At 38.5% G+C, this 25,574-nt stretch overlaps 1 protein-coding gene across 6 annotated transcripts in view; it reads right to left on the reverse strand.

Annotated features, from left to right (window-relative positions):
* Nucleotides 1-496: 496 nt before the first annotated feature.
* LOC134499708 (schwannomin-interacting protein 1-like) overlaps nt 497-25,574 on the reverse strand; it is a 330,935-nt gene continuing 305,857 nt past the window's right edge. For 5 of the 6 annotated variants that reach the window (XM_063306502.1, XM_063306504.1, XM_063306506.1 and 2 more), the window contains 7 exons: nt 22,849-22,967; nt 15,586-15,703; nt 14,305-14,502; nt 13,153-13,276; nt 11,585-11,678; nt 9,179-9,229; nt 497-1,551 (listed from right to left, as the gene is read on the reverse strand). In XM_063306502.1, coding sequence (XP_063162572.1) covers nt 1,500-1,551; nt 9,179-9,229; nt 11,585-11,678; nt 13,153-13,276; nt 14,305-14,502; nt 15,586-15,703; nt 22,849-22,967 — 756 coding nt within the window. In that variant the 3' untranslated portion in view covers nt 497-1,499. The remainder of the gene's footprint in view (nt 1,552-9,178; nt 9,230-11,584; nt 11,679-13,152; nt 13,277-14,304; nt 14,503-15,585; nt 15,704-22,848; nt 22,968-25,574) is intronic. The other variant, XM_063306503.1, reaches the window with a different exon arrangement.

Genomic DNA, 25,574 nt, shown 5'->3' on the forward strand with positions numbered 1-25,574 from the left:
TTTAGCCTCCCAGAAATTTTGAAAACCTGAGTTATTCTGGAGTGTCCATGGCAAGTGATAGGATGCTCAAGACTTTTTGGGTTTTATGTTATGGCTTATGGTTTAATCTTTATTCTAATCCCTCTGTGGATTTTTAATACAGTTAAGAGCAAAAATACAAATGAGGTAAACTGTAGAGAGTCTCTGTAATTATAGAGGTATACATGTGATAAATAAATTGTACTGATTTGTATAAATACATAATAAAGACTTTTATATTCAAGAAAACTACTGAACTCTCAACATCTTAGATTCTTTTTTTCCTTTGTTTTTAATTTAGGATTTTTCTCTGTTCTTCTGTTTCTTTTTTCTCCTTTTTCACTTAGTCTTGCTTAGGTTTTTTCCCTTTATGCATACAATATTTCCTATAATACTGCTATGGTTCATGTATCTCATATGTGTTATCAATAGTAATGTCTTTATAAAGCTCAATAAATAATTTGTAAAACTTGCCATATCAAATGTGCTATTTAGCATTTAATTCAAAATTTATACATAGTTAAGCAGCAATGTTATTTTAATTATTCAACTTACAAAGTCCTTTTTGCTAAGTTTAAACTTATCAATTTGCCTATCATTGTGAATGTGCAGTGTATGCTGAGTAACAAAATGGCAAATGTTTAAAATGATAGACAAGTGCACACACATTTTTTGGTGATGAAAATAGTAGGACTTCATGAACTTCATAAATGGTCAAATATATGCCATGTGTCATCATATAGTTTCCACTAATCAACAAGAAGGCATCATATGAAAGAAATTTTTAGTTTTTATTTTACATATTTATACATAAAACTTTCAATGTAACTCTTTCAACCCAACTGCATGTTAAATAGCACATCTAAAAATGAACTTCCGGTAGTCAACATTCACAAAATGTTGAAAACTGAGTAAAATATATATATATTACTGAAAGCTACAAGTTCACTACGAGGCAGGCATGTATGTTTTTTCTTTTACTTGTATAGCACCTTCAAATTACAGTCTCTTGTTTAAAACTACGGTGAAATGATAAAAAGTAGTCAATGGTAAAGTACTGTTTAACTTAAAAGTCTCTAAATGAACAAAAATAAAAGTTAAACTATCCTCCTTCTTTTCATGTTTGCAATGTTTATAAGTATTGTACATTTTGTTCTACAATAAGATTATTGAAAAGTCCAATATTTAGTGGCACAAGTAAAAAAAAAAACCCCAAACCAACAGCAAATAAATTAAAAAGCAATTAGGCCAGTCACTGGACATAAAGCTTCAGATAGTAGGGAGCAATTCACCAAGCACTCTTGTGCATCCACCATTGTCTTAAGGAGGGGTTCGTGCAGGGTTCCTGATGCTTGGTAGATTGTGCCCATAATCAATGGCTAACACTGATTTTCTTGTGCGCCAGATGTGGAACATCAGCATTTGTACAACCACAGAAGCAAGAAGTTCTAGTCTGTTCTTTAGTTAGATGGCTTCCCATTTTATTTTGTTGGCATTTTTTCAGTCATGTGCTTCTGCTGACTTTCAGCATGTCTGGAGAGAAATGGAAAAATCGCATTACTGCACAGATAGACAAAATGAAATATTTTTCCATTTTAATGTAAAAAGACTGCACAGAAGAATCATCTTGAGATAGGAAAGACAAAGAAGTTAGTTTAATCTTATATTACTTCTGTTACAATTAAATAGCCCCCTGAAACAGTCTTATCCTATGATTACTGATTGCTTTAAAATGTATATATAGGATGCATTAATGTTAACACATGTTTTGTTTCTGAAGGCTAAAGGGAAAAGACAGCCCTTATTTTCTTCCTCCAGAAATTAATCTTGTTAAGCTATCTCCCTTCACACTGTAGCAGAATATCAATATAGCACTCCCAAACAAAATACAATAAAACTACCAATAATGTGTAGAAGAACATGAGAAAGAAACAAGTGTTAGGGTAGCCTAGTGATAATGCACCTGAAAAGAACTGGAGAAATCCAAATTAAAATTCATTCATTCATGAATCTTTCTGGCTTGTCTCAGCTTAACCTATTTCACAGAGGTAGACAGAGAGAGAACAACAAAATATGCACCATTGTGTGGCCTCAAATGTCACTTGGCCTTGTCATACTCTGCAGAACTTACCTGCAACATGTCTGCCGCCAAACTGAAACTCACCCTGACCCCCCAAAGTAGATGAGAGCATCAAATTGTTCTCGTTTTCGTGAGACTTTCCTAGTCTTTGTCTTCATAAAAGGAGTGCCAACAGAAGGCATTTTCTACTCTCTGTTTCTTCTGCATAAACCCGTTTAAGAGCTGCTTTGACACTGTATGACAATGTTGGGCCACTTCATATTTCAGTTCATCTATAAGGCAACAACCTTCACCCTTTTATCCCTTCACTCAGTGATAAAAATCCAGAGTAAACACTGGGCTATTTATTTTCTATTTCTTTTCCTTCTCACTAACAGTAGCCTATTATAGGACCCACCAAAATTACCAGCAGGGTTGGAATAGCAGCTCCAACAGGTACATATATGGCAAGAGTGTTCTCAAGCCTGTTACCTCTTGCTGCTGAGGAAGTGAATACAAGGACACACACAGAAGTTGTGGGTTTACAGACTGGCTCCCTGATTGTCCAAACCTGCATCAAACATTTTGTGCACGGACTTGTAAACATGAGCACTTCTACCTCAACCACAGGGGAACACACCCTGCGCCTCTAGGGCTGCACCTGTCCTCAGATAACTTCAGGTGTTCTCTCTGGAGTTGTTCAGAAGCTTGGACCATACTGTCATTTTAAACGTGAAAGAAAATTATTTAATTCATGGGAGTAATTGTACTAACTAGTTTCTTTCTTTAATGCCCCATCTTTCTCCTTCATGATTGAAGCCATGAACTAATATTAGAATATACCCCTCAAAACAAACAGAACAAAAAGCCAAAAAAAAAAAATCTATTAAAAGTAATAGAAAATTAATTAACTAAGTCTGATCCTGGCTGGGGAATTCTGGGAGCTGAAGTCCACACATCTTAAAGTTGCCAAGTTTGAGAAACACTGCTTTAGAGCCTTAACATTTAAAATGGATGCCTTAAAACTGTGTCTGGAAAACACATGAACCCTTAATGCTTGCCTGGAAAACATACAACTGTAGCCTAATGGCTGCATTTTGTATTTGTTTTTTAGGAGTAGCTCTAAGTACAACATACTACAATAATCAAGATCAGTCATAGCCATAACAATAGCCAAATATTTAGGAATAGTGACAGGAGGCATACTACTAGCCATATTTGTGCAAATGTGCTCCTTATCATAGCCACACCTTGCTCATTTCCTTATTTTGGAGAGTGAGGGTAGGGGGGAGATAAGAAAAATGCATTACCATGGCTACATCCACCCATCTCCATGCTTTGGCAACAGCAGGTTTGGGAGTCTGTCTCCCTGAAAGTGCAAATCCATGAAAACACAACTATGGTAAAACTGTATTGCGTATGTATTACTTAAATATGTATGAGTAATATACATTTTCGATGCTAGTACTGGCAATAACGTTGCCCTGTTTGATATCAAGGAGTGGAATGAATCAGTGATTCACACTTCTGTGCTGCTGGACTGTAGACACAAAATTTCTCAAAAAAACGATCTGTCTTTGGTGGTCAAGCTTACCCATCCAAATTAAACCATCTCCCAAAACAATGTATTAAGTTTATAACAGACCAGCAAGTTTTTGAGATGTTGTTATTGAGCTCAGAAGTTTTCACATCTCCTTACAGCTAATCTTTAGGACCTAAGTTGCAGGGTTGTATCAAGTCAAACAATTGGTTCATTTAGTTATTTAAAAATGCTGTAGCATTCAAAGATCTCAGGAATAGGTTTCTTCTACTCTCTATTATCTAATCATTTTATCTGATAGAGACTTTAGCTTGTAAATCATGTTATTTTATAATGGAGTTATAGCTCCACCTCATGAATCTGATGCTTTAATAACTTATGGCTTAATAATGTTAGCTCCCCCCTGCCCTGCTTAGCCAACTAGTACCTTGCTAGGTATCTGTCCTTCTAAGCTTCTAGCCTCTCCATATTGAGCTTCTGCTTGGTTTGGTTATAGAAACAGGGTTTCAAGGAGACTTTTACTCTCATTTAAGCAATTGTGAATAAACACTCCCTGCAGACTTCCAGATGCAACAGAGGGCAAGAGATGCTACTGGCATATATAGTCCTAGCTTTCTGATGAATGCTTGCTCCTTTTACCATTTTGAAGCACAACATTTGAACAGAGATATTTCAGGTCCAAACAAGACAGAAGGCAAAAGGCATCATTATAAAGCTCTTTAGTTTTTTTAATTTAGACAGTAGCAATTGCCATCTTAATTTTAACTCTCTAATGGGAACTTGCTTTTTTCAGAAGCTATTAGCAATGAGGGCACTTCTATTGAGATTGCAGCAAGACAATAGAGAGTTTAACCAACCCTTTCCATGCTGCAATTCTTTTAAAAATCAAATCTTCTTAGAGCTTGGTGTTAACTACAAACAGTGAAGTAGTTTCCTAATGATATGCTTAATGTCTATCCACTTTGGTCCTTCATAGCCATATATGGCTGTTTTTTATAACTGAACAAAAATGCATTTCCTACTTTTGCCCATAGAGGGCAAGCAAGCTATTTCTATAGATGGTACCTATTCTCTTTCTCACTATGTACCAGCTTCTTTTTCTCCTCAACTTCAGGAAAAGCTATAATAGAGAATGCACTATCACTATAAAAACTATAAACATATTAATGACAATACCTGTCATGTTCTCATTCTAATGTCTGGTTAACATTGTAACGTTTCACATGTCATTCTCTGTTCCGTGTTCCTTCACCCGGAGTTTTTTTTCATTCTTTCGCCCTCCATTGTTTTGAGGGCTTGGAATGCATGTTTGGGTTTGCGCTCCTGTTCAAGGTTACTTTCCCAGGCGCGTCTAACGGCTTTCAGCACCTGGGAGGGGGAGCGTCCTGACGAGCGACGGGGCGGGACCTGCTCACAAGCAAGGCTTTTAAGTTTGTATTTGGCGCGCTTTTGCTCATTCTCAGCTTTCTCTGTATTTGCATACTATTCCTTTAATAAATCAGTTATCTTTAAGCCCGAGCTTGTGAGACTGAGTATTTGGGTTTAGGCAATCATTACATAAAGCTGAGAATCATTTTATCCATTTTCCGCTAGCCCCATCCAATCATTGGATAAGAGGGAACGCTAGCGATGACAGAACCTCAACCTCGCGCAAGTGAGGGAAGCGAAGAAGAGCGGGAGGCGGCCAAAAGCCGGCCAGTGCTAACTTCAAGAGCGCAAAGAGCAGCACGTCGGGAGTTGCGAGATATCCAATTGGACGAGCTGCTGATATCCATGCAGGAGAGTCTTAGGAGTGATCATAGAACCGTTATGGAAAGAACACAGGGGAGGGGGTCTCCACAATTGACCTGGGAGCACGAAGTCCCCTTGTCACCGAGGGTGGTGGTAACTAACCAACCCTCGGAGGAGCCAGTCACTCCGGCCCGAATGAGGGCATTAGAAGATAAAATGGAGTTAATAGTGACGATCCTCAAGGATCTACCCAAAGAGGATCTACCCAGAGAGGCAGAGCCCAACCTGGAGGATTGGGAGGAAGAGCCGTCACAGTACCCCAGGCATAGTACCATGTCGACCCGGGGGAGAAGCAAGACTCGATCAGCCCGTCAAGGAGGGGAGAGAGAGGCAAGACCTCCTAGGGATCGACCACCCATGGGGGCTCGGCGCACGCTGACATTCGCGGCACCGCCACAGCCAGCTGAGCCGGCAAGAACCTTCCCACCCTTTGGAGTGAAGTTCGATGGGGATCCCACAACGCTCTCCTTCTTTATTACTAATGCCAAGCACTATATAGAAGATTGGGGTCGGAATTTTCGGTCTGGACATGGCGACACCTATTGGAAGGCACTTCAAACCCTTTTGAAGTCTGGACTGACCATAAAAACCTGGAAGCCTTAAGCACCAGTCGGAAACTCAGTCCCAAACAGCTGCGCTGGGCTGAGTTTTTCAGCCGCTTTGACTTCACTCTTAAATTTATACCTGGCAAGAAAAATTTTTTAGCTGATGCACTTTCGCGCAGACCCCAAGATGCTGGCCCAGGGCCAACGGTCCAGGGCACCGTCTGGACCGACAAACAATTAAGTTTGGCAGCTGTGACTCGCAGCCAAACCAGAGCGCAATCAACTCCGCCTCCAACCGCTCCGCCTTCCAGCCGCCCGCCGTCCTTGTCAATTCCCTCCGATTTGCAACAACAGTTACTTTCCCACCTTAAAACAGATACTTGGTTGCAAACCAATAAACACATTTTAACTTTCACAAATGATCTTGCCTGGCGCAACGATCGTCTCTATGTACCCGAAGCAATGCGAAAAACCATACTCCAGCGCTGCCACGATGACAAGCTAGCTGGACATTTTGGCTACGTAAAAACGTTGCACCTCGTTCGCCGCCAATTTTGGTGGCCAACTTTACTTAAAGACCTAAAGGAGTATGTCACTGCGTGCCCTGTATGTGCGGCGATAAAGCGCAAACCAGGCAAGCCCCAAGGTCTCCTTCAACCCGTGGCCACTCCATCTGTCCCTTGGCAGGATATCTCCATGGACTTTATCGTTGATCTACCCCCTAGTCAACGAAAAACCGTCATTTGGGTCGTTAAAGACTTTTTCTCCAAACAAGCTCACTTTATCCCGTGCGCTTCTATCCCCACCGCACAACAGCTGGCACGCCTCTTCCTCATCCACGTGTACCGCCTCCACGGTATCCCCGCCCGTTTGGTGAGTGACAGGGGCACACAATTTACGTCACAATTTTGGCGGGCATTTTTGAAACTTTTGGGTACGAAACAGTCGCTGTCTACAGCCTGGCATCCAGAAACGGACGGATCTACAGAGGCGGTTAATTCTACATTGGAACAATACCTCAGGGCTTTTGTTAACTACCAACAAGACAACTGGGTCGATTTACTACCATTTGCTGAGGTCGCCTACAACAATGCCATTCATCAAACCACCGGTCAAGTTCCCTTTAAAACTGTTTTTGGACGAGAATTTGTTCCGATTCCTGAACTTCCTCATCCTCAACCGCTACCAGCCACCCTCGCTGGCTGGGCAGACTCTCTCAAAGACTCATGGTCTAATATTCTCCTTGCTCTCAGCCATGCCCAAGCTACCTATAAACGACATGCTGATGCGAAGCGTTCCCCAGAACCATCCTTTGCGGTCGGGGATAAAGTTTACCTATCAACTAAGTTTATCAAGTCCCCTCAACCCTCTAAAAAACTTGGTCCTAAATTTGTCGGTCCTTTTCCAATTGTTGCTCAACTGAACCCTGTTACGTTTAAACTTGATTTGCCTCACAACCTTAAACGTTTACATCCTGTTTTCCATTGTAGTTTACTCAAACCCTGCCTGTCGTCAGACCGTTGGCATCCACAACCCATTCCTCCACCTCCCCTCATGATTGACAACCAGCAACACTTCGAGGTGTCATCTATCCTCGACTCCAGACGCCAGCGCTCCGCTTTACAATACCTCGTCCGCTGGAAACATTTCCCTCATCCTGAATGGGTTGCTGCTCCAGACGTGCATTCTCCTCGTCTCGTAGCCCGCTTTCACTCTGCATATCCTGACAAACCGGCTCCCTAATTTCTTTTGGGGGGGCAATATGTCATGTTCTCATTCTAATGTCTGGTTAACATTGTAACGTTTCACATGTCATTCTCTGTTCCGTGTTCCTTCACCCGGAGTTTTTTTTCATTCTTTCGCCCTCCATTGTTTTGAGGGCTTGGAATGCATGTTTGGGTTTGCGCTCCTGTTCAAGGTTACTTTCCCAGGCGCGTCTAACGGCTTTCAGCACCTGGGAGGGGGAGCGTCCTGACGAGCGACGGGGCGGGACCTGCTCACAAGCAAGGCTTTTAAGTTTGTATTTGGCGCGCTTTTGCTCATTCTCAGCTTTCTCTGTATTTGCATACTATTCCTTTAATAAATCAGTTATCTTTAAGCCCGAGCTTGTGAGACTGAGTATTTGGGTTTAGGCAATCATTACAATACCCAATTTTGAAACAGTGCAGTCTAATCTTTCCAAATGTCTATAGATAAGGACCCTTTGATCATCAAGGGCTGCAAAAATTGCAGAGAGAATGTAATGCTCACTGTGTTTTAAAGATAGGACTCCAAAATACATGAAACGTTAATATGGTTCTCTAACCTGGTATTCTTCTGATATACTTGTATTATGATTCTCAGATTTCCTGGCTATTCCTGGCTCCTATATTAGGAATTCTGAGAGTTGTAGTTCCAACATCTTTGAAGAACACCACTATAGATCGGGAAAAGCTAGCTCAGATATTTCATTGTCTTTACAATGTGCATATGCAAGTATTTACTGAGCTCTGATTAACATGGATTCTTTCTATGAATGTACTTCATAATGAATGTCCTAATGAATTGGAGATAAATGTATACTTCACTTTTTTTTCAACATTCACAATTAAAACACTGCAGCCCAAACTTTTAATGCAGAGAAATTATAAATTTGAAAAACATTTTGGTTAAAATTAAGTCATGGTATATGTGTAAAGGGAAATTTATGAACTCACTTTTCTTGCAACCTGAAGTGATTTTTCCATCCAAATATTTCAGATCTTTAGGAAACTGAAGAGTTCAAAACTCTCCTAAGTTCTCAAGTTGTTATGCAGAAAAGTATTGGGAAAGAGAGCTTGAGAAAAGAAGGGGCAATCGACATGCATTTGTAAAATAATTAGTTATCTCTAAATTATCTCAGCCAAACCTTGGCTCCATCAAAATGACTGCTGCTTAATAATGTTAATCAATGGCATGCCATCATAAATAAGCACCAAAGATACTGTCTGAATTTAAATTCCTGAAGTTTTGAAGGTGTTATGTCAGTGGTAGAGCGGACAGACATCACATGGAAGAAAGTTACAAGAAAGACAATTCAGCATATATTGCTGTGAAATTACTACAGAGGCTTTCTTGATAAGACAGTCTGAGAAACATGAAAGTAATCTGGAGCAAAGGACAACAAACGCTTTACAAAAGGGGAAAAGAGAGGGTATATTGCATGAGGAAGGAACTGGATAAACGGAAGTTTTTATTGTATTTTACCTTGTCGGTAGCAATGGTGCTAAATTACCATGCAATTGATAGGGAGCCACACTGTAAGAGAAATATTACAGAAAAAAACATAGTTGGGTTTGCTTTGGCTCAGTTAAGTCTTGGTCCACAGATGATGAACTCTTCCCATTTAGGATTAAAATCTATCACAAACTGAGGAAATCCCAAATGAAAAGTCCAGCAAGAGCAAAATTAATTAATTTCAAGTTATTTTATGTACCCTACTGGTAAGATTCTATGAATTAATCACAGAAGAGCAGCTCATATTATGGAACATGTAATTTGTGAATTTTCCCAATCATATTTAATTCTTTTCAACAAATTCCATCCTCTGATGAGAAAAATTAAAGACTTTTTGGATAAGAAACACGATAAATAGATGTTGGCGCTGTTACTTGTCTCTCCTCTTTAACCACTCAGAATTGGGAAAAAAGTAAAGATGGAGCTGCATTCAGAAGCTTCACTTTATTGACTTTCCTGTAGTCATCTTTGGGGTTATCTTGATTGGTTTCGCTCCCTCAAGTCGAAAAGTTACAAGGTCATTTTCTATGGCCAGCCATGGTTCCATTCTTTAAATAATTAACAGCAACCTTCTGGAAGGATGGACAATTCATTAGTGTATATGTAACCTATCCCATGAAGAAAGAAGTAGGAAAAAAAGGAAAAAGGTAATTACCTTTAAAAAAGGTAATTTAAGGCTTATCCTCAAGTCCTGCTACCTATGGCATAAAGATACCCCACTGTTTTTAGAGAGTATGTCCTCATAAGGTAGCCTACATGTTATTCCCAACTTACTGCAGAAGCGCCTAAATTAATTCTGGCAGCAAGAGCACTTGTAAACCATGCTTAGAAACAGCTTGGGTGACATGTTATTGGTGCAAAGCAGCTCTGTACCAGTGACTCATCACTTGGGCAAATTGAGAGGCAGCTAAAGACTTCATCCCAGGCACTGACTCACACTTGCCCAAGCCTGCCCTCCCACACTTCAAGTAGAGTTATTGGTGGGATCTGGAGAGAAGGTGGTTGGGAGGAGATGCAATGTTAGGGGAACTCACAAATTGCTGCTCTTAAATTGTTCTGTGATAAAACTGTAAGGACCTGATAACCACAAGCCTCATTACTAAGGCAGATTAGAGCTTAACTGTCAGGGCAGCACAAATTATATTGCCGTACTTTTCTGGCAACTGTTAATGCAGCCATGAGAAAGAGCCCTTAGAAAGAGACAGCGGTTAGGAAAAAAGAAAACAGCAGCTAGATGATTGAGAAAGGGATGTGATAGAAGTAGAATCAAACAACAGCTGGAATTCTAGTTAAGAGGAGCATCTCAAAGCAGACTCTAGGATAAAGAATCACTACCCTTCAAGCGATTCTCTGGCAAAATTTACCATTTCCCCTAGCCACAACATCTTCCCAAAGCAAAGGTGGGAGGGACAGGAACTATCTCACTAGAAGTGATTAGAGAAAATACAAAGTGTTGGATTCTAAATTACAGATTGATTCAATGATTCAAGAAGCTCCATTAATAACCAGATAGGGAAGTATAAATCACAAACAATTGTTTTACTGGCAAAATCTTCATCTTCTGATTTTAAAAGACAAAGCCATTCACATCAAATCATCACAAATGAGGCATTCGTATGGTCAAAAATATAGCAGCAAAACAAACAAATCCAGAACCAAAAGCCCTACCAGTGACAGATTCCTTTTACCAAACTAGATGTTTCTAATGTTCTAAACTTTGACTCCAGGAGAACTGAGGGACAGGTGGGTAACTATCTGCCCAAACATTTTCTACAAAAGGAGGAATAGTAGCAGTTCTTTGGTCCAACTGTTGGGTGCTTCAGCTTAATTTGTCTGGCATCAACTGAAGCTAACTAATTAATGCAAAAAATCTCCTGTATTGCATCTTAAAGAAGAGGGCAGCTTTTTTAATCACCCGCCCCCTCTCACCCAGAATTTTATTCCTTCCCATGGTTTTTACTCAACGTTACTCCAGAATAACTTATTACTGCTTATTACTGTATGATATTGATTTGAACAATAAAACAGAAGTAGGCGTCCGAAGTGGGGCATGATGAAATGCACATTGTTATGTAACGGGCTGAGCTTGTGTTGTGACATCATGGTGCATGTTTCATCACTTTGATGAAATCTTGGCTTGCTGTAAATGCCACTGTTGTGTAGCCCTAAAAAAATAAGCCATTTTAACCTGTATACTCACAGGTCTTAGAGACTTTTTGTGGCTTTGGAGATATGATCCAAGCTTGTATTGATGAGAAAGTAGCTTGAAGAATTCTGAGCATTTCCTCTCACCTGGTAGCAGTGACAGGTCACTGCCCCATCAAATGATTTTCAGACAGACCTTACCAACAGAACTTAACAGACACTGATATTAACCTGGTCAAGTCTTCAATGTCTACCAGCATTGCATCCTGCTCTGTGTGCAGTTCATCTCGAATAAGCAGCAGTTGGACCAATTCTTCATTTAAACCTGATTTTAAAAATGGGGAAAAAGAGGTTTAATTAGACTTTATTCTCTTCTGTGCCTAACATTTTGGATCCTGTTAGCCATTGTGGGGCAGACATTCAATAGCTCATTCAAAACAATATAATGGTTTCCACTAATTTTTGGCTTACATATAAATTAGGAAGGATATGAAGTCATCACTTAAGAATAGTAGGTAGCAAAATATTGAAATAATACTCTTGTAGGTCTCATGGGATAATCAAGGACAAATTTTTGAAGCAGCATAGAATCTTAAATTGTTAAGTTGACAGGCAATCTATGGAACATCTGGCTTTCCTTCAACTGAAGGAATTGATGGAAAATCCTCAATACTGGATATATAAGGAACTAAAGCTGCACTTGCCCTCAGCAGATTGCCAAGGACAGAAACTGCATTATCTAAGAGGTCATGCCCCCCAATTGTTTTGGGACCAAATGTCTATGTTTTAATGCCAACCCATCTGGAGCACACCAAGACAGGAAAGACTGATGTAAGATGCTGCCCTGGCTCTACAGATACATGAAAGCAGCTATTGTTCTTACCATAACAACTACTGATTTCATATCAGAAGAAAACAACTAAAACAAATTTCTCACTTCCTAATTAAATAAAGAGCTTGCAGCATTTCCCAACCTGTCACTCTCCATGTGTGTCAGGACTGTAAATAAATGATGGCAAGTTGCAGCCTCACCATATCTAGAAGGTGAACACTTATTTATTTATTTACTAGATTTATAAGGCTGCCCAACCCAAACAATGTGTCTCTGGTGGCGTACAACAGAAAAACAAACAATAAACCAGAAAAAAAACACATGGTATTAAAACATACACAATATATAAATATGATGTATTTATGTATAGCTGCTGGTACTTTAGTGAAATTCACACATTCTGTATGACAAATTGACCCAATCTTTGTGGCCAGGGTGGGAAATTAAAGTAACAGAAAGAAGGCAATGGCAAACACTAACACAATACTGCAGGGATGCAGATTCCAAAAGTTGAATCCAGACTGTCTTTACCTTTTACTCCCAGAAAAAAACCCAAGGTCTTTCATATATTGCTGGACAGGATGGATATTTTCATCTCATGAACTTTGCTTAGAATGCATGTTTGGTTTGGGGACAATTCCATTCTCTCCCCCCTCTCCCATTAACTTGTATAAATATTTTTAGACTCTATTTTCCCACGTTAGATGAGAATATTAATATCAATTTACTAATATCAATTTATTCAGCTGGGATGTTGAAGAAGAACTCTGAGGAAGGATGTATGCAAATGATGAAATAACAATTGTTTCCCAGGCTACTGGGAGGAGTATGGTATCCAATCATAAGATTTATTCTTGCCCAGTATTTCATTATAAACTTGCCATGGAGCAATGTAACCCAATACACTTTGAAATTAAAATACTGTGAATAATAAAGAAAAAATGCAGAAGAGGTATTTTCCACTCACTTTCTATCTGTGAATGAAGATCATTGACTATCACTTGTAGTTGCCCAATTGTCATATCTCTCAGATCTGTGGGTTTTAAACTTCTTTTCATCAAGCATTCACTTATATGAGGCATATGTGGCAGCTAAAAATAACATTAAAACATTTTAGGCATGCATCATTTCCAGCAGCACACCCTTCTTTTGCAAAGATCAACTTCCTTAGCATATTTTCCTATGTCAGAACAATACTAGTGACATCGATAAAAATCCATTTTATATTAAGTGTCCTGAACAGCAGATATTGTGCATATACAGTATAATTTCTCGATTCTATACCTGTATACAGAATATATAGTCCTATAAGTGACATTTAGAACATATGTGTTAAGGAAACTCCCTATGCACCAAAATGGTATATTGATGAAATTCACACTTGCAGCAGAATCATATGGTGCTCCACTTCCTGAGCCACATAAGATTCCACATCCCCACAATTTCAGACTGGAGGTGGAAGAGAATCTCTTCCATGAAACAGGAAAATTTAAAAATATATTTTTGGTCCTAGGGTTACGACGGCAATTGGGACCAGAATTTCCATCGCTAAACAATGCGGTCATAAAGTGCAAGATCATCAAGGGTGGATGTTGCAGTGTGACTGGGCAGGGAGGGTGCTACTGCCTGGTGCAAGTGTGGCCAGGCAGGCATGCACTATGGAGTACAGGCAGGGGGGTATTGTAGGAGCGGGACCGACTTATGTGAGTGATGTGCAACCTTTCCTGCTGGCTTCCCCATTGACTCTGCTTGTGGGAAGCTGGCAGGGAAAGTCACCAATTGTGATCACATGATTGCAGGGTGCTGCAACCATTGTACGTGCAAGCTGGTTGCCAAGAGCCCGAATCGCGATCACATGACTGCAGGGACGCTGCAACAGCTGAAACTCTGTGGACTGGTCGTAAGTCCCCCTCATTCAGCGCCATCATAACGTTGAGCAGCTACTGAAGAAGTGGCTGTAATTCAAGAACTACCTGTATGTCATTTTAAAAAATATTCTAAGTCTATAAAAAACAACACACGCAGTTTAATACATATACACCCCCCCAAGATTATGGAGAGTTGTTGAACCCAAAAATGTAAAGAACTGATAGGCATTGAAAATTTATGTAATACATACAAGGTCAGCTACTGGAGATTTTTTCCTATTCTGTTTTTCCACCTCTACTTGCATTTTGGCCATTGGCTTTGCCATTGCTAGAGCCATTTTGGCTTCAGCTTGAAGTTTCTTTTGTCTTGTGAGAAAATCCATGTCATCCAAGGATTCAGATTCCTCTTCAGTAGTATCTCTGTCAGAATAGGAAGAGCTCTGCTTGCTCTAAAAAAAGGATGTAAAATAAACATGGACATGTCAGTTTGAAGATCCCACATACTGATGTAAAAAAAGGATTACTCTGTAATTAGTCAACATATGAACAAATAAAAAGAACCACACATTTATGTAATTAATATAACTGGGCAGAACTATTGTGTGTGTGTGTGGATGCACCCACACATATGCACGCACAAAATCGCCTTTGGCAAGCGTGATTGAAGCCCCCTTTTCTTCTTTTTTTAATTCCCATCTGGGTTTGTTATCTCTGGCCTCTGTTCTTTTTTTATTTTGGATTGTTTTCTTCTTTTAATTTTTTTTAACAATTTCTGAGTTGTTTAAAGTTGCTGGGAATCAGGCAGCAGATAGATAGATAGATCTCTATCCTTCCATAGGATTTGCACCATGCTCTAAATCGTGATGGATTGCAGCGGGTAGGGACATGTCAGAAAAATTAACAGGGCCAGGAAAATACATGGAGCCACATCCAAAAATCGTTTTAAGAATTAAAACCCCCTAACTGAAAATCCCATGTTTTAATGAGGAATTGAATAATGAAGGAAAAGCATTGAAAAGTTTGAAACATACTTAAACGTCACTGTCAAATTTAGATAGTATATTGTGCATTTTAATTCTAGAGAGCTGCGTAAGGCCTGTCCATTGGTTGCCCAATACAGTTTCAAAACATCCTTCGGATTAGTTTATCGACATCCCAAGCCACTCTGGAGCAGCCTTCCTTGCCATGCATATAACTCCCAGTGACAGTGATGCCATCAGAAAAGTATTCATTATTTTTTATACTGGTGTTTCTCAACCTCAGCAACTTTTAAGATGTGTGGACTTCAATTCCCAGAATTCCCCAGCAAGCAACTGGGGAAGTTGAAGTCCATGCATTTCAAAGTCACTGAAGTTGAGAAACACTGTTTTACATGTCAAACTCCATATACACAAGGGTATTGAAAGTCAGGCTTCAGTTTGCCAATAAACATATTAAAAATATGTTGAAACTATGATGGAAGAAGGTGGCTTACCCTTCCCAACATTTTTGAAGGGTCTAGATGTGCTTATCAGATTGAGAGTAAAACTCACCATAGGAGATAACGGTGTATCTAGACTAGTTTCAGTCTTGCTGTCATCAGCATCGCTATCTTTGTCACTTCCACTGTCATTGACAAAACAAATTTGTAAATTCATCCCACTCTGTAACCTTGAAAAGAGAGAGGAAGAGTGACAGCTATCATTTTCTGCAGGGATACTAGATGCATTTAATCACTGTAAGTAGATTAAACATGGAGTTAAATGTCTTCTGAAAAATTCTATCCTTTACCAGTTAGGATTATTTCTGATCATAAAGTTGAAATAAATGTACTTTTTGCATGTCACATTAGAAAATACAGTTCTGTAGCAACTTTTGGATGGCTTCAGGGGCTATATCTATGTTTCCAAAGGTCACAGCTGGCCTTCATGGGTCCACTAAGGCTTTACAGGATTAAGTATGTCTACTTATCACATAGGAAGAATGCTGATTCAAATACTTAAGACATCCACTTGTAAAAGTAAGAGGAAAATATATTGCACAAATGTTTATACCACAGACTTAGTCATAATATAAAATAATGTGGGATTTCAAACAATGAGAAGACGAATCTGTTTGGTTTCAAGGGAGGTCTGGAAATACTACATTTTCAATGAAATATTTGTTTTTTCTGAAGTTTTGGAAATTAGGAGTTTATATATTCATTTTAAACAATGGCTAATTTCTGTGATTTTGAAATGATTGTTTAAAGTATATATTATGTCAATAAAAACTTAAGATAATGTAATCAATTGTTCTAGAGTAATCAAATATAAATAAGATAGGCAACTGAATTGTAATATGAGATAAGCAATGGAAATTCTACATACAAATGGTTTTAAAACATATTGTGAAGAGGTTTTAACAAACTAATCCAATCAAATCTCTAGAATATTCCCAGAGAAGATTATCTCCTTATTGTTGAAAACCGGATCCGCAAGACCACACATACTATAGTTACAGCAAAATAAAAAATATACCAGAAATCACAGCATATTCAATCTAGGTTGTAAAATCTGTCTAAACAAGAAATGCTTCTATCTTTACAGCAACTCAGAGGCCTCCTTGAAAAGTTAATTGTGCAAGAGAGACACCACAGGGATGGGTCTGCTGCTGCTGAGCCCTGCTAAGTAGCAAAGGTAAGGCACCTTAAATTAAGAAGGAAAGAAGAAGTAGGGTTTTAGTATCTTCTCTATGGGCCATAAAAGGTAAAGAAAGTCACCCTCCAGTTGATCTCAGCTCTTGGTGACTACATAGACACAATCATGTGGTTTGCTATTGTTTCCTGGATGTTTTTCAGCTCTGCAGTCCAGTCTATTTCCTCAGGGTCTCCCGTCCAAGTCCAAACCAAGTCTGGCCCTTCTTAGGTTCTGAGCTCAGACAAGCTGAACTAGGTGTTGCCTCTGCTGAAACTTAGGATCTAAAGTATCCATCTTGAATATAAATCATGAAACGTATTGTTCAAATAAACAAAAATGCACTTTTCTGCACCTAAACCTGGATATAATATAAATATAGGTATAGATAGGGATAGGTCTAGTTTCCAAAGTAAAATTGCTGGACTCTGAGTCAGCTGACAGAATTGTATTTTGCTTTAAGCGTTTATTCATTGATAATCTGCAATATCTATTTTATAAACTTGACAAACAGATATGGCATGTATAATTCTTAGTGGTCTGCTGTATTAGGAGTTAAGTGGTTTAAGCCTGATTACAGGTTAACTGTAAAATTAAAATTAATTTTCCTTTGACTGTAAGACACACTCTCTCTTAGAGGTTTTGGATTCAAACTTGCAGCATTATATCCAGCACTGATGTTGAAGTCCAACACATCTAGAAAGAAAAAGCTAACACTAAATTAGGGTAGTATCACCCTAATACTGTGAATCTGAGTAACTCTATTCCCTTTTTTTTTTTTTTGCCTATCCCTACATCTAAAATATAAGAGATCTCTGCAAGACAAATTACTTGTGCTTTGTTTGAGTTAAAATTATTGAACCTTAAAAAAAGAGGGGAAGGAAGAGAAGTAGAGTGGTAAATGCATGCTTGTTACAAAGATACCTCTAAACCCCTGGTTTAGAAAGAGAAATAATTTACTAGATAAGGGTATCAAATACATTACCAGGCTGTAGATAAGCTAAATCTGGAATTTTAGAATTTGGAATTTTAAAATATTGTCCTAATTTAGACAGAAGGAATGGACGAACTACAGTGATGTTGAAAACAATTTACCTGGTTCAGTAATAAAAATACAGTCGCTTCTTCTTAGGACACAAAATGCAATGCTTTAACCACACATTCCTGGTATATGTGCACAATCTTCTTCTAAATCAATCTTTTGCTCAGCCACAAGGTGGCTTATAGCACTGAGTGCAATTTGCGACATCAATTTATTACATGTCACGAACACATTGCTATGGAATCCACATACATATTAAAGGACTACATTTAAAATTCAATGATCAGACATCTATTTGTGTTTACAGAGAGGCATTTGCTACAGCATTATTAACTTGCATGTGAGGCAGAAATAAGGCAATGTTTTTAAAAGGCGTATTTCAATAATACACGCTGCTGGCCTATTACAAAACAATTGTTCCACAAAAGTATTTATTATGAGGCTGATGCTCTTATCATTCTGGACATCTGGACTTCTATTCAGCCTTCTCATTTAATAAATTCCTGAATTGTGTGATGTCAAGCCATAAAACAGTTACGTATGATATATGGCCACAGAGACAGAGTAGGTTACGTAGAAAGGCATGCTTTTTCCAGGCATATATATGTAATATCTATGTAGTAATCATAATTTATAGGAAAATTATTCCAAATTTGTTATTTCATTAAGAACTTGAAATACAGTGGAAAATGAAAGTAATCACTAAGCAAAGAAGACATAATAAACATATGCTTTGATTTATGTTATTCCTTGATAGCTCCCCCCCCCCATTTAATTTTGTATTACTCTTCATGGAAATGGACAGTAAAATATTACTTTCCATTTACTTTAATGCTTCTTTGGATGCATTATTAATATGCAATATATAATGAATAATTATATGCATACATTTTTATGCCATGCCCTTTTCTGTTGAACAAGGTTTCAGTGGATATTAGATCTAAACTTTAAGCCTTAGGGCATAAATTACAGATACCCAGAGACTGTTCATCTCTTTGTCCTAGCATTGTTTGCAAAGGGAAAAAGACTAATTCCTAGCTTTTCTGCATGAGTCATAATATCTCTGACAAATGCGTAAGCACATTCTTAATTTCAGTTATAGAGTAAGACAATTTTAAGGAAGCTTATCTGTAGTCCTAGTCACTTTTTTTTTAACCTGGAAACAAATTCATAGAGTTTAATAGAAGTTACTTCTAAGTAAGTCCATCTCTTGGATCAGCTCAAAAGGCCATCTATGTAGTTCAACATTCTGTGTAACATAGCAACTAGCAGGAAACTCATAATCATGAAATGAGGGTGTATTCCTCTTCCACAGTTCTTTTCGGAAGCTGTGTTTCTGGAGGTACTATCAAGAAGAATAGTACTCATAGATCTATTCTCCATGTATTTTTCTAGTCCCCTTTAAAACTTACTTGGTGACATCATCAAGTCTAAATTCCATTTTGTTTATTCGTTCAGTCGTTTCTGACTCTTTGTGACTTTATGGATCAGCCCACGCCAGAGCTTCCTGTCAGTTGTTGCCACCCTCAGCTCCCCCAAGATCGAATCCGTCACCTGTAGAATATCATCCATCCATCTTGTCCTTGGTCAGCCCCTCTTCCTTTTGCCTTCCACTTTCCCTAGCATCAGCATCTTCTCCAGGGTGTCCTGTCTTCTCATTTTGTGGCCAAAGTACTTCAGTTTTGCCTTTAATATAATTCCCTCAAGTGAGCAGTCTGGCTTTATTTCCTGGAATATGGACTGGTTTGATCTTCTTGAAGTCCAAGGCACTCTCAGAATTTTCCTCCAACACCACAGTTCAAAAGCATCTATCTTCCTTCTCTCAGCCTTCCTTATGGTCCAGCTCTCGCAGCCATATGTTACTACAGGGAATACCATTGCTTTAACTATGCGGACCTTTGTTGTCAGTGTGATGTCTCTGCTCTTAACTATTTTATCGAGATTTGTCATTGCTCTCCTCCCAAGAATTAAATGTCTTTTGATTTCCTGGCTGCAATCAGTGTCTGCAGTAACCTTTGTGCCTAGAAATACAAAGTCTGTCACTGCCTCTACATTTCCTCCCTCTATTTGCCAGTTATCAATCAAGCTGGTTGCCATAATCTTGGTTTTCATAGTTAAACTAAATGTTCCATTATACTACCAATGTGATGTATGGTTGTGGCTGCTGTTCTTCTGGGTCATCATTTAGCTGACAGATCAGAAAATATTGATATTCAGAGTGTGACAGTGACTGGGAAGATCTATGGGATCCAGAATGTGAACATGAATGAAGAAGCTGACCTGATACGTGTCATCAAAATCTGTCTGGGCAAAAATGTGGGTGTCAATTTGATTTAATAATGACGACCAGGAATTCAAGCACAGAAGGGGAGATATGATGGAGGGAGAAGTGAAATCACAGGATATTGAGCTATCTTGTCTGTTATGTGTATTTGGTAATAGCATAAAGCAGAACTGAGACTCAGTTGTATATTGGCCAACCATCTCACTGCCTGAACTTGTTTCAGAGGCAGGGGACATATCCTTCCCAAATGACTGTGTCTGAGTATTTAATATTCAGACTGAGTCCCCATCATGAGGATCAGCTCAAAATGTCATGGCAAATATGAACCTGTCTCTATTATACCAGACCCTGCATAACCCAATCTAGATTTTTGCAAGTTGGTTTTAGGTCAACCTGAGTAAGCAGGGCAAAAGAACCCCATTGTCATGAACATATCACAATCTGAGTTCAAATTTTCTAGGATACTTAATTAAGGGGTCTGCCAACTGAAGCCATTCAGATGAGCTGGGATTATAAATTGCTAGAATTCTTAATGATTTATCAAGTTGGGGAAGGTGGCTATATTTCTGGAATGCATAACTTGCTTTAGTTACTATTTTCAAATGATGCACTTGAGAGAATGTATTTTGCTAGATCTTATGAAAGCTGCATCAACTCACCCCTGTACCAAGATGTTTGGTGACATTTATTTTATATATAATTATGTCTACATAAGGTTTTTGTAACCATCAAAATTTTAACACAACAAATGACCCCACAACTGGAATTTGAATGTGGCTTACAATATTACCAGTTAGGCAGGAAACTTAACTTCTCATAAAACAAGGCTGATAGAACTTCAGTTATAAACCTTTTAAAATGTGTTTTGAAACCAATTTACCCAATGTTTCTTTGTTAAAGTGACATTTATAAAAGAAAATGTTGAGTCCCAGTTGTTCCACTGAAATGATCAGTCTTCTGTTAACTTTTCAGGGAGTATTAACTTCCTTTGTATCTTACAAGGCACTTGAAGAATACATGATTCATAAGGAAATTATACAACTGAATGAGGGTGGAGCTTTCGGTGATTGTACCAAAATCAGGAGGTCCCTCCAAAGTCCTGGAAATCAGTTGTTGGAAATGTAGTCTCAAACTGGGCTTGGAAGGTGAAAACTAGAGACTAAAGTACAGCAATTAGAAAATAAAGCATTGACACAACCAGAAATCTATAAACACCATCTGGATAAATCAAGAGGCCAATATTATAACAAGGCTTAAAAAACCAACTGCGATATAGCCAATGTGGTATACATTTGTAGGATATATATGTAAATCTAATAAATAAATAAAATCCAGATGCCAAAATTGTAGATCTTGATTCCAGTCTACTTCTTAAGAGGCAAAATAACCTTTATTTCATTTCACAAATTCTATGGCTTATCATTTACTTATAAAAATATTTGTTTCTCAAATGGTTAAAAAAACCCTATGTCATGAAAAAAACACTAAAACACAGATCAACAATAGAGAAAGAGAAAGAGCCTTAGAGAAAGAGCCCACAAACAAGACAGCAGCAAAAAAAGGTCATATAAAACATTCTTCCAAGCTATTTTTTAATTATATATTTTAAAAGAGTAAAAGAAATAGGTAACACAAGCACATTGTAGCATAATTACATGTATACAATTGCAGTCTAAAAATGGTTTCAATTTTTGCTAATTATATTAAGCTGCCAAACATAAAAACGTAAACATTTATTAACAGAAAATCCTCTGACAAGCAAAATACAAGCATTTAATTGCTTGTTGGTTTCTTGTTCTAGAGGAATTCCTGAAACTTGGGGACAATCTAGTTTCAATTCTAAAAATATTCTAGTTTTCCTGGAATAGTAAAAGCCTAGAAGTTACTCAACCTAAAGAAAGTGGTTGTGTGTATGAGGGTGTATGTGCATACAAAGGTGCTCCAATGCTATGTTTATGGCCTTTAGATGTCACTGTAGGAGAGAGCAAGTTACTCATTTCATGCAATGCTGTTTGAAAGGTCAAAGACAGATTACCAGATTGCCTGGGCTGATCCCTTGGCTCTTCTCAAGCAAGTGTAACCTACCTAGATTCAGATGACAAGAACACAGCTCTTGGACAGCAGTGTCTGGGGAAGATCCCCTGCAACATTTTGTGGGAACCAGAAGAAACCAAGTATGATGTCAAGACTCCAGATTGCTATTTATGGGATTAGGTTGAATTAAATCCACCACAGTGGAAAACCCCTGTAAATTCTTTGCATCTGGCATTATGTCACAACCCAAATATCATTTAGTACACAGCAACGTCTTTTCATATATAGTACAATATAGATGTCAAAAGCCTTGTGACCTACATTGGGAGTTCAATTTATATCAGGACGGAATGTTCTGAATATTTTTAGAGCTTTAAATATTGAAGAAATGATTCATAAAATATGCTACTGGCATTTCTTTAAATATTTATATCTTGTCTCTTAAGCTCAAAATGGCTTCTGGAAAAGAATATAGAAGGCATACATTTTCCAACACATATTGAAGAAAGTCAGACCAAATGTCTGGAAAAACTGCTCACATTTATCAAAGTGAAAACACACATGACATTTGCACAGTACAATAAATACCACTAGAAATTAAATAAGTTTAAATGCTCACAAAATGGAACTCAGATACCTGAGAGGGGTCTCTTTGCAAAGCCAACGTTATGATTTTCTCAAAGCACAAACTTAAGCTTTACATATGATTCTGCCATGCTCTAGACTCTTATATGATGAAAGGCATTAAAATGGGAAATGTGCCAAGTGCTGCATTACTTACCGAGAAGAAAGGCTTGGCTTGCCACTTTTACTACAGCTGGTATAAATTCCTGGGCCATCATCAAAGAAACTTCCAAGTGCCAGTTTTTGTCTGATAGATTCTCTTTCATTTTTCTGAGCCTAAAGGGGAAAAAATGTAGTCAAGCTACTGATAACAAACCACATTTCTCTTAATCATGTTTTTAAGTTGATTAAACATCAGCACTCATAATTTAAAACGAGACATACCAGAACAGTTGCAGACAATGAGCTTACTTACTCCCACTGTTCCTTGCAAATACTGAATAAATGTAAAAATAAGCCTAAGTGCTTTAGAGCTAGAGATGCTGAGGCTCAGAAAAAGGGGAAAAATTTGATCCTTTCCCCCTTTTTGTTCCCCAGCCCCCCCCCCACTTTAAAAGGTGAAAGAACTTGGGAAAGAGTTAAAAAAAAATCCTTGAAGTAAATATTTTATTTTAGAATAATGAAGGCAATAAAAGAAGGTGCTCAGATATCACTATCCTTTATTCTCCCAAATTGTTTACCATCAGTTGTAATAGTAACGGTATTTTTATCTATTCTATGTAACTCACTGAGAGTCTCTCTGTATTGTGGTAGCATAGAAATATATTTAATAAATAAAAAGGTAAATAAATAATAGGAAAACTTTTATCTAGAGTATTAGAGCACTATTGTTTCTGATCACAGAAAACCAACAGTGCTGTACAAATCTCTAATCCAAAAGCAAGGTACATTTTGCTCCCCTTCCCCCCAAGCGCTACCATTTTCATCAAAGAAAGAAGAGGATTCATAGAATCACAGAATTATAGAGCTGGAAGGGACCACAAGGGTTATCTAGTCCAATGCTAGCAGTAAGAACTACAATACTGGCAAATGACTGGAAAACACTACAGATAGTCCTTGACTTACGACCATTTGTTCAGCACTGTTCAAAGTTATGACAGTGCTGAACGAAGGGATTTATGACTGGTCCCTGAAGTTACAGCCATTGCAGCGCTTCTGAGGTCATATTATCACAATCTGGATGCTTGGCAACCCATTTGCACTTATGACTGGTTGCCAAGCACCCTGTGATCCTGTGATCGCCATTTGCAACCTTCCTTGCCAGCTTTCCCAGAAAGTCAATAGGGAAGCCGGCAGGGAAGGCTGCGATTTGCTGAAGTCAGTCTCTCCTGCCCCCAACCTTCCCAGCCGCTCTGTGCTCGTGCCGTGCAGCCACTCACACACCCTACCTGACCCACATTGCAGCTCCGCGTGTCCTCACCAAACCACGCAGCATCTCTCACGCACCCCAATGCACCATTTCTGACCTGTGCTGCACCCCTACGCACCCTCCCTGACCTGCATGGCACCTCTTGCGCACCCCCGTGCATCCTTCCCAAACTGGGCCACACCACCACACGTCTTCCCCATCCTGAACAACACTTCTCATGCACCCCCTCCCCCCTTCCCCACCTGGTAGCAACCACTTACCTGCCTGTTGGCCTAGGACTTGCAACTTCTTGCTGGTTTCCCCACTGACTTTGGTTGTGGGAAGCCAGCAGGAAGTTGCTTCACCTAACGACTGTGGAATTCAGTTAATGACAGCAACCAGGACTGCAGAAATTGCCATCGCCAAGTGATGCTGCCACACTTTACGACTGCATTGCTTAGCAACAGAAATTCCAATCCCAATTGTCATCATAAGTTGAGGACTACCTGTACTTTACAACATGGATATAGACTTGTACTTTGAAGGATCTGAAGTCAGCAACTACCAAGAACAAGAGAAATCTGGCAAAGAAAAAACAACTGAGGACAACATTTTGAAGTGCTTAGAGGAGGATACATCTATGCTGAATGTCAGACAGTGACAGAGTTGCAGAGGCTATGGGTAGTAACAAGGAAAAGAGTGACAAGAATTAAGAGGAAGATTTGCCGCACCTAAAGTTAAGTTACTGATGTTGAGATCCCATCCTGGTGACATAAATTCACAGACTTCCCTGAATTTGAAGTCCAGCTTTACTACCCCTACTTATATGCTTTTTGGAAAATACTGAAGCAGCATGCTTCCATGGCACAGTAAGATACAATATATCATTAGCATATATTAACAATTCATGTCCAACTCCACCAGCTGTTATACCTAAGGCAGGACTTGTTTCAAATATTTCCAGTGCACTGTATCAAAAGCCTTTTCTGCATCTAATAAAACCACCACTGATTTCCATTTCTGAAAATATGCTGTATATAACGAGAATGTTAGCAATCTGATATTATCAGATGCTGGGCATTATTTTATAACACCACCTTGTGAGGATGGATAATATCACCTGTAATCTACATGTCAGCATCACTGTCAAGATGAGCTTGCACAGTCAGCAGAAACTTTACCAGCCTTGAAAATTGCTATAAGTTTCACTGAAGAAGTTGGAAAAACATATTTTAAAAGGTTTTATTATAGACCTCCAGTAGAATTAGAGAAAATAACTCAACATATGTCTTATACCACTCAATGAGATAATCATCTGGACTGGAGCTTTCCCAATTTTCATAGATGAAAATTGCATCTTATTATTTCTTGCTGACATAAAAATGCAGCTAAATACAGGGCACAATTATCTGTAATCTTAAGAAAAGCTACATTATGAAAAACATATTAATTTATTCCTCAATTATGTTTGATTAAATATTGTACCATTATAATTAAAATTATAGTAATAAAACCTGCTTAAACTGTGTTTACAT

The sequence above is a fragment of the Candoia aspera genome, chromosome 6, assembly GCF_035149785.1.
Source record: "Candoia aspera isolate rCanAsp1 chromosome 6, rCanAsp1.hap2, whole genome shotgun sequence".
In the NCBI taxonomy this organism is placed as follows: domain Eukaryota; kingdom Metazoa; phylum Chordata; class Lepidosauria; order Squamata; family Boidae; genus Candoia; species Candoia aspera.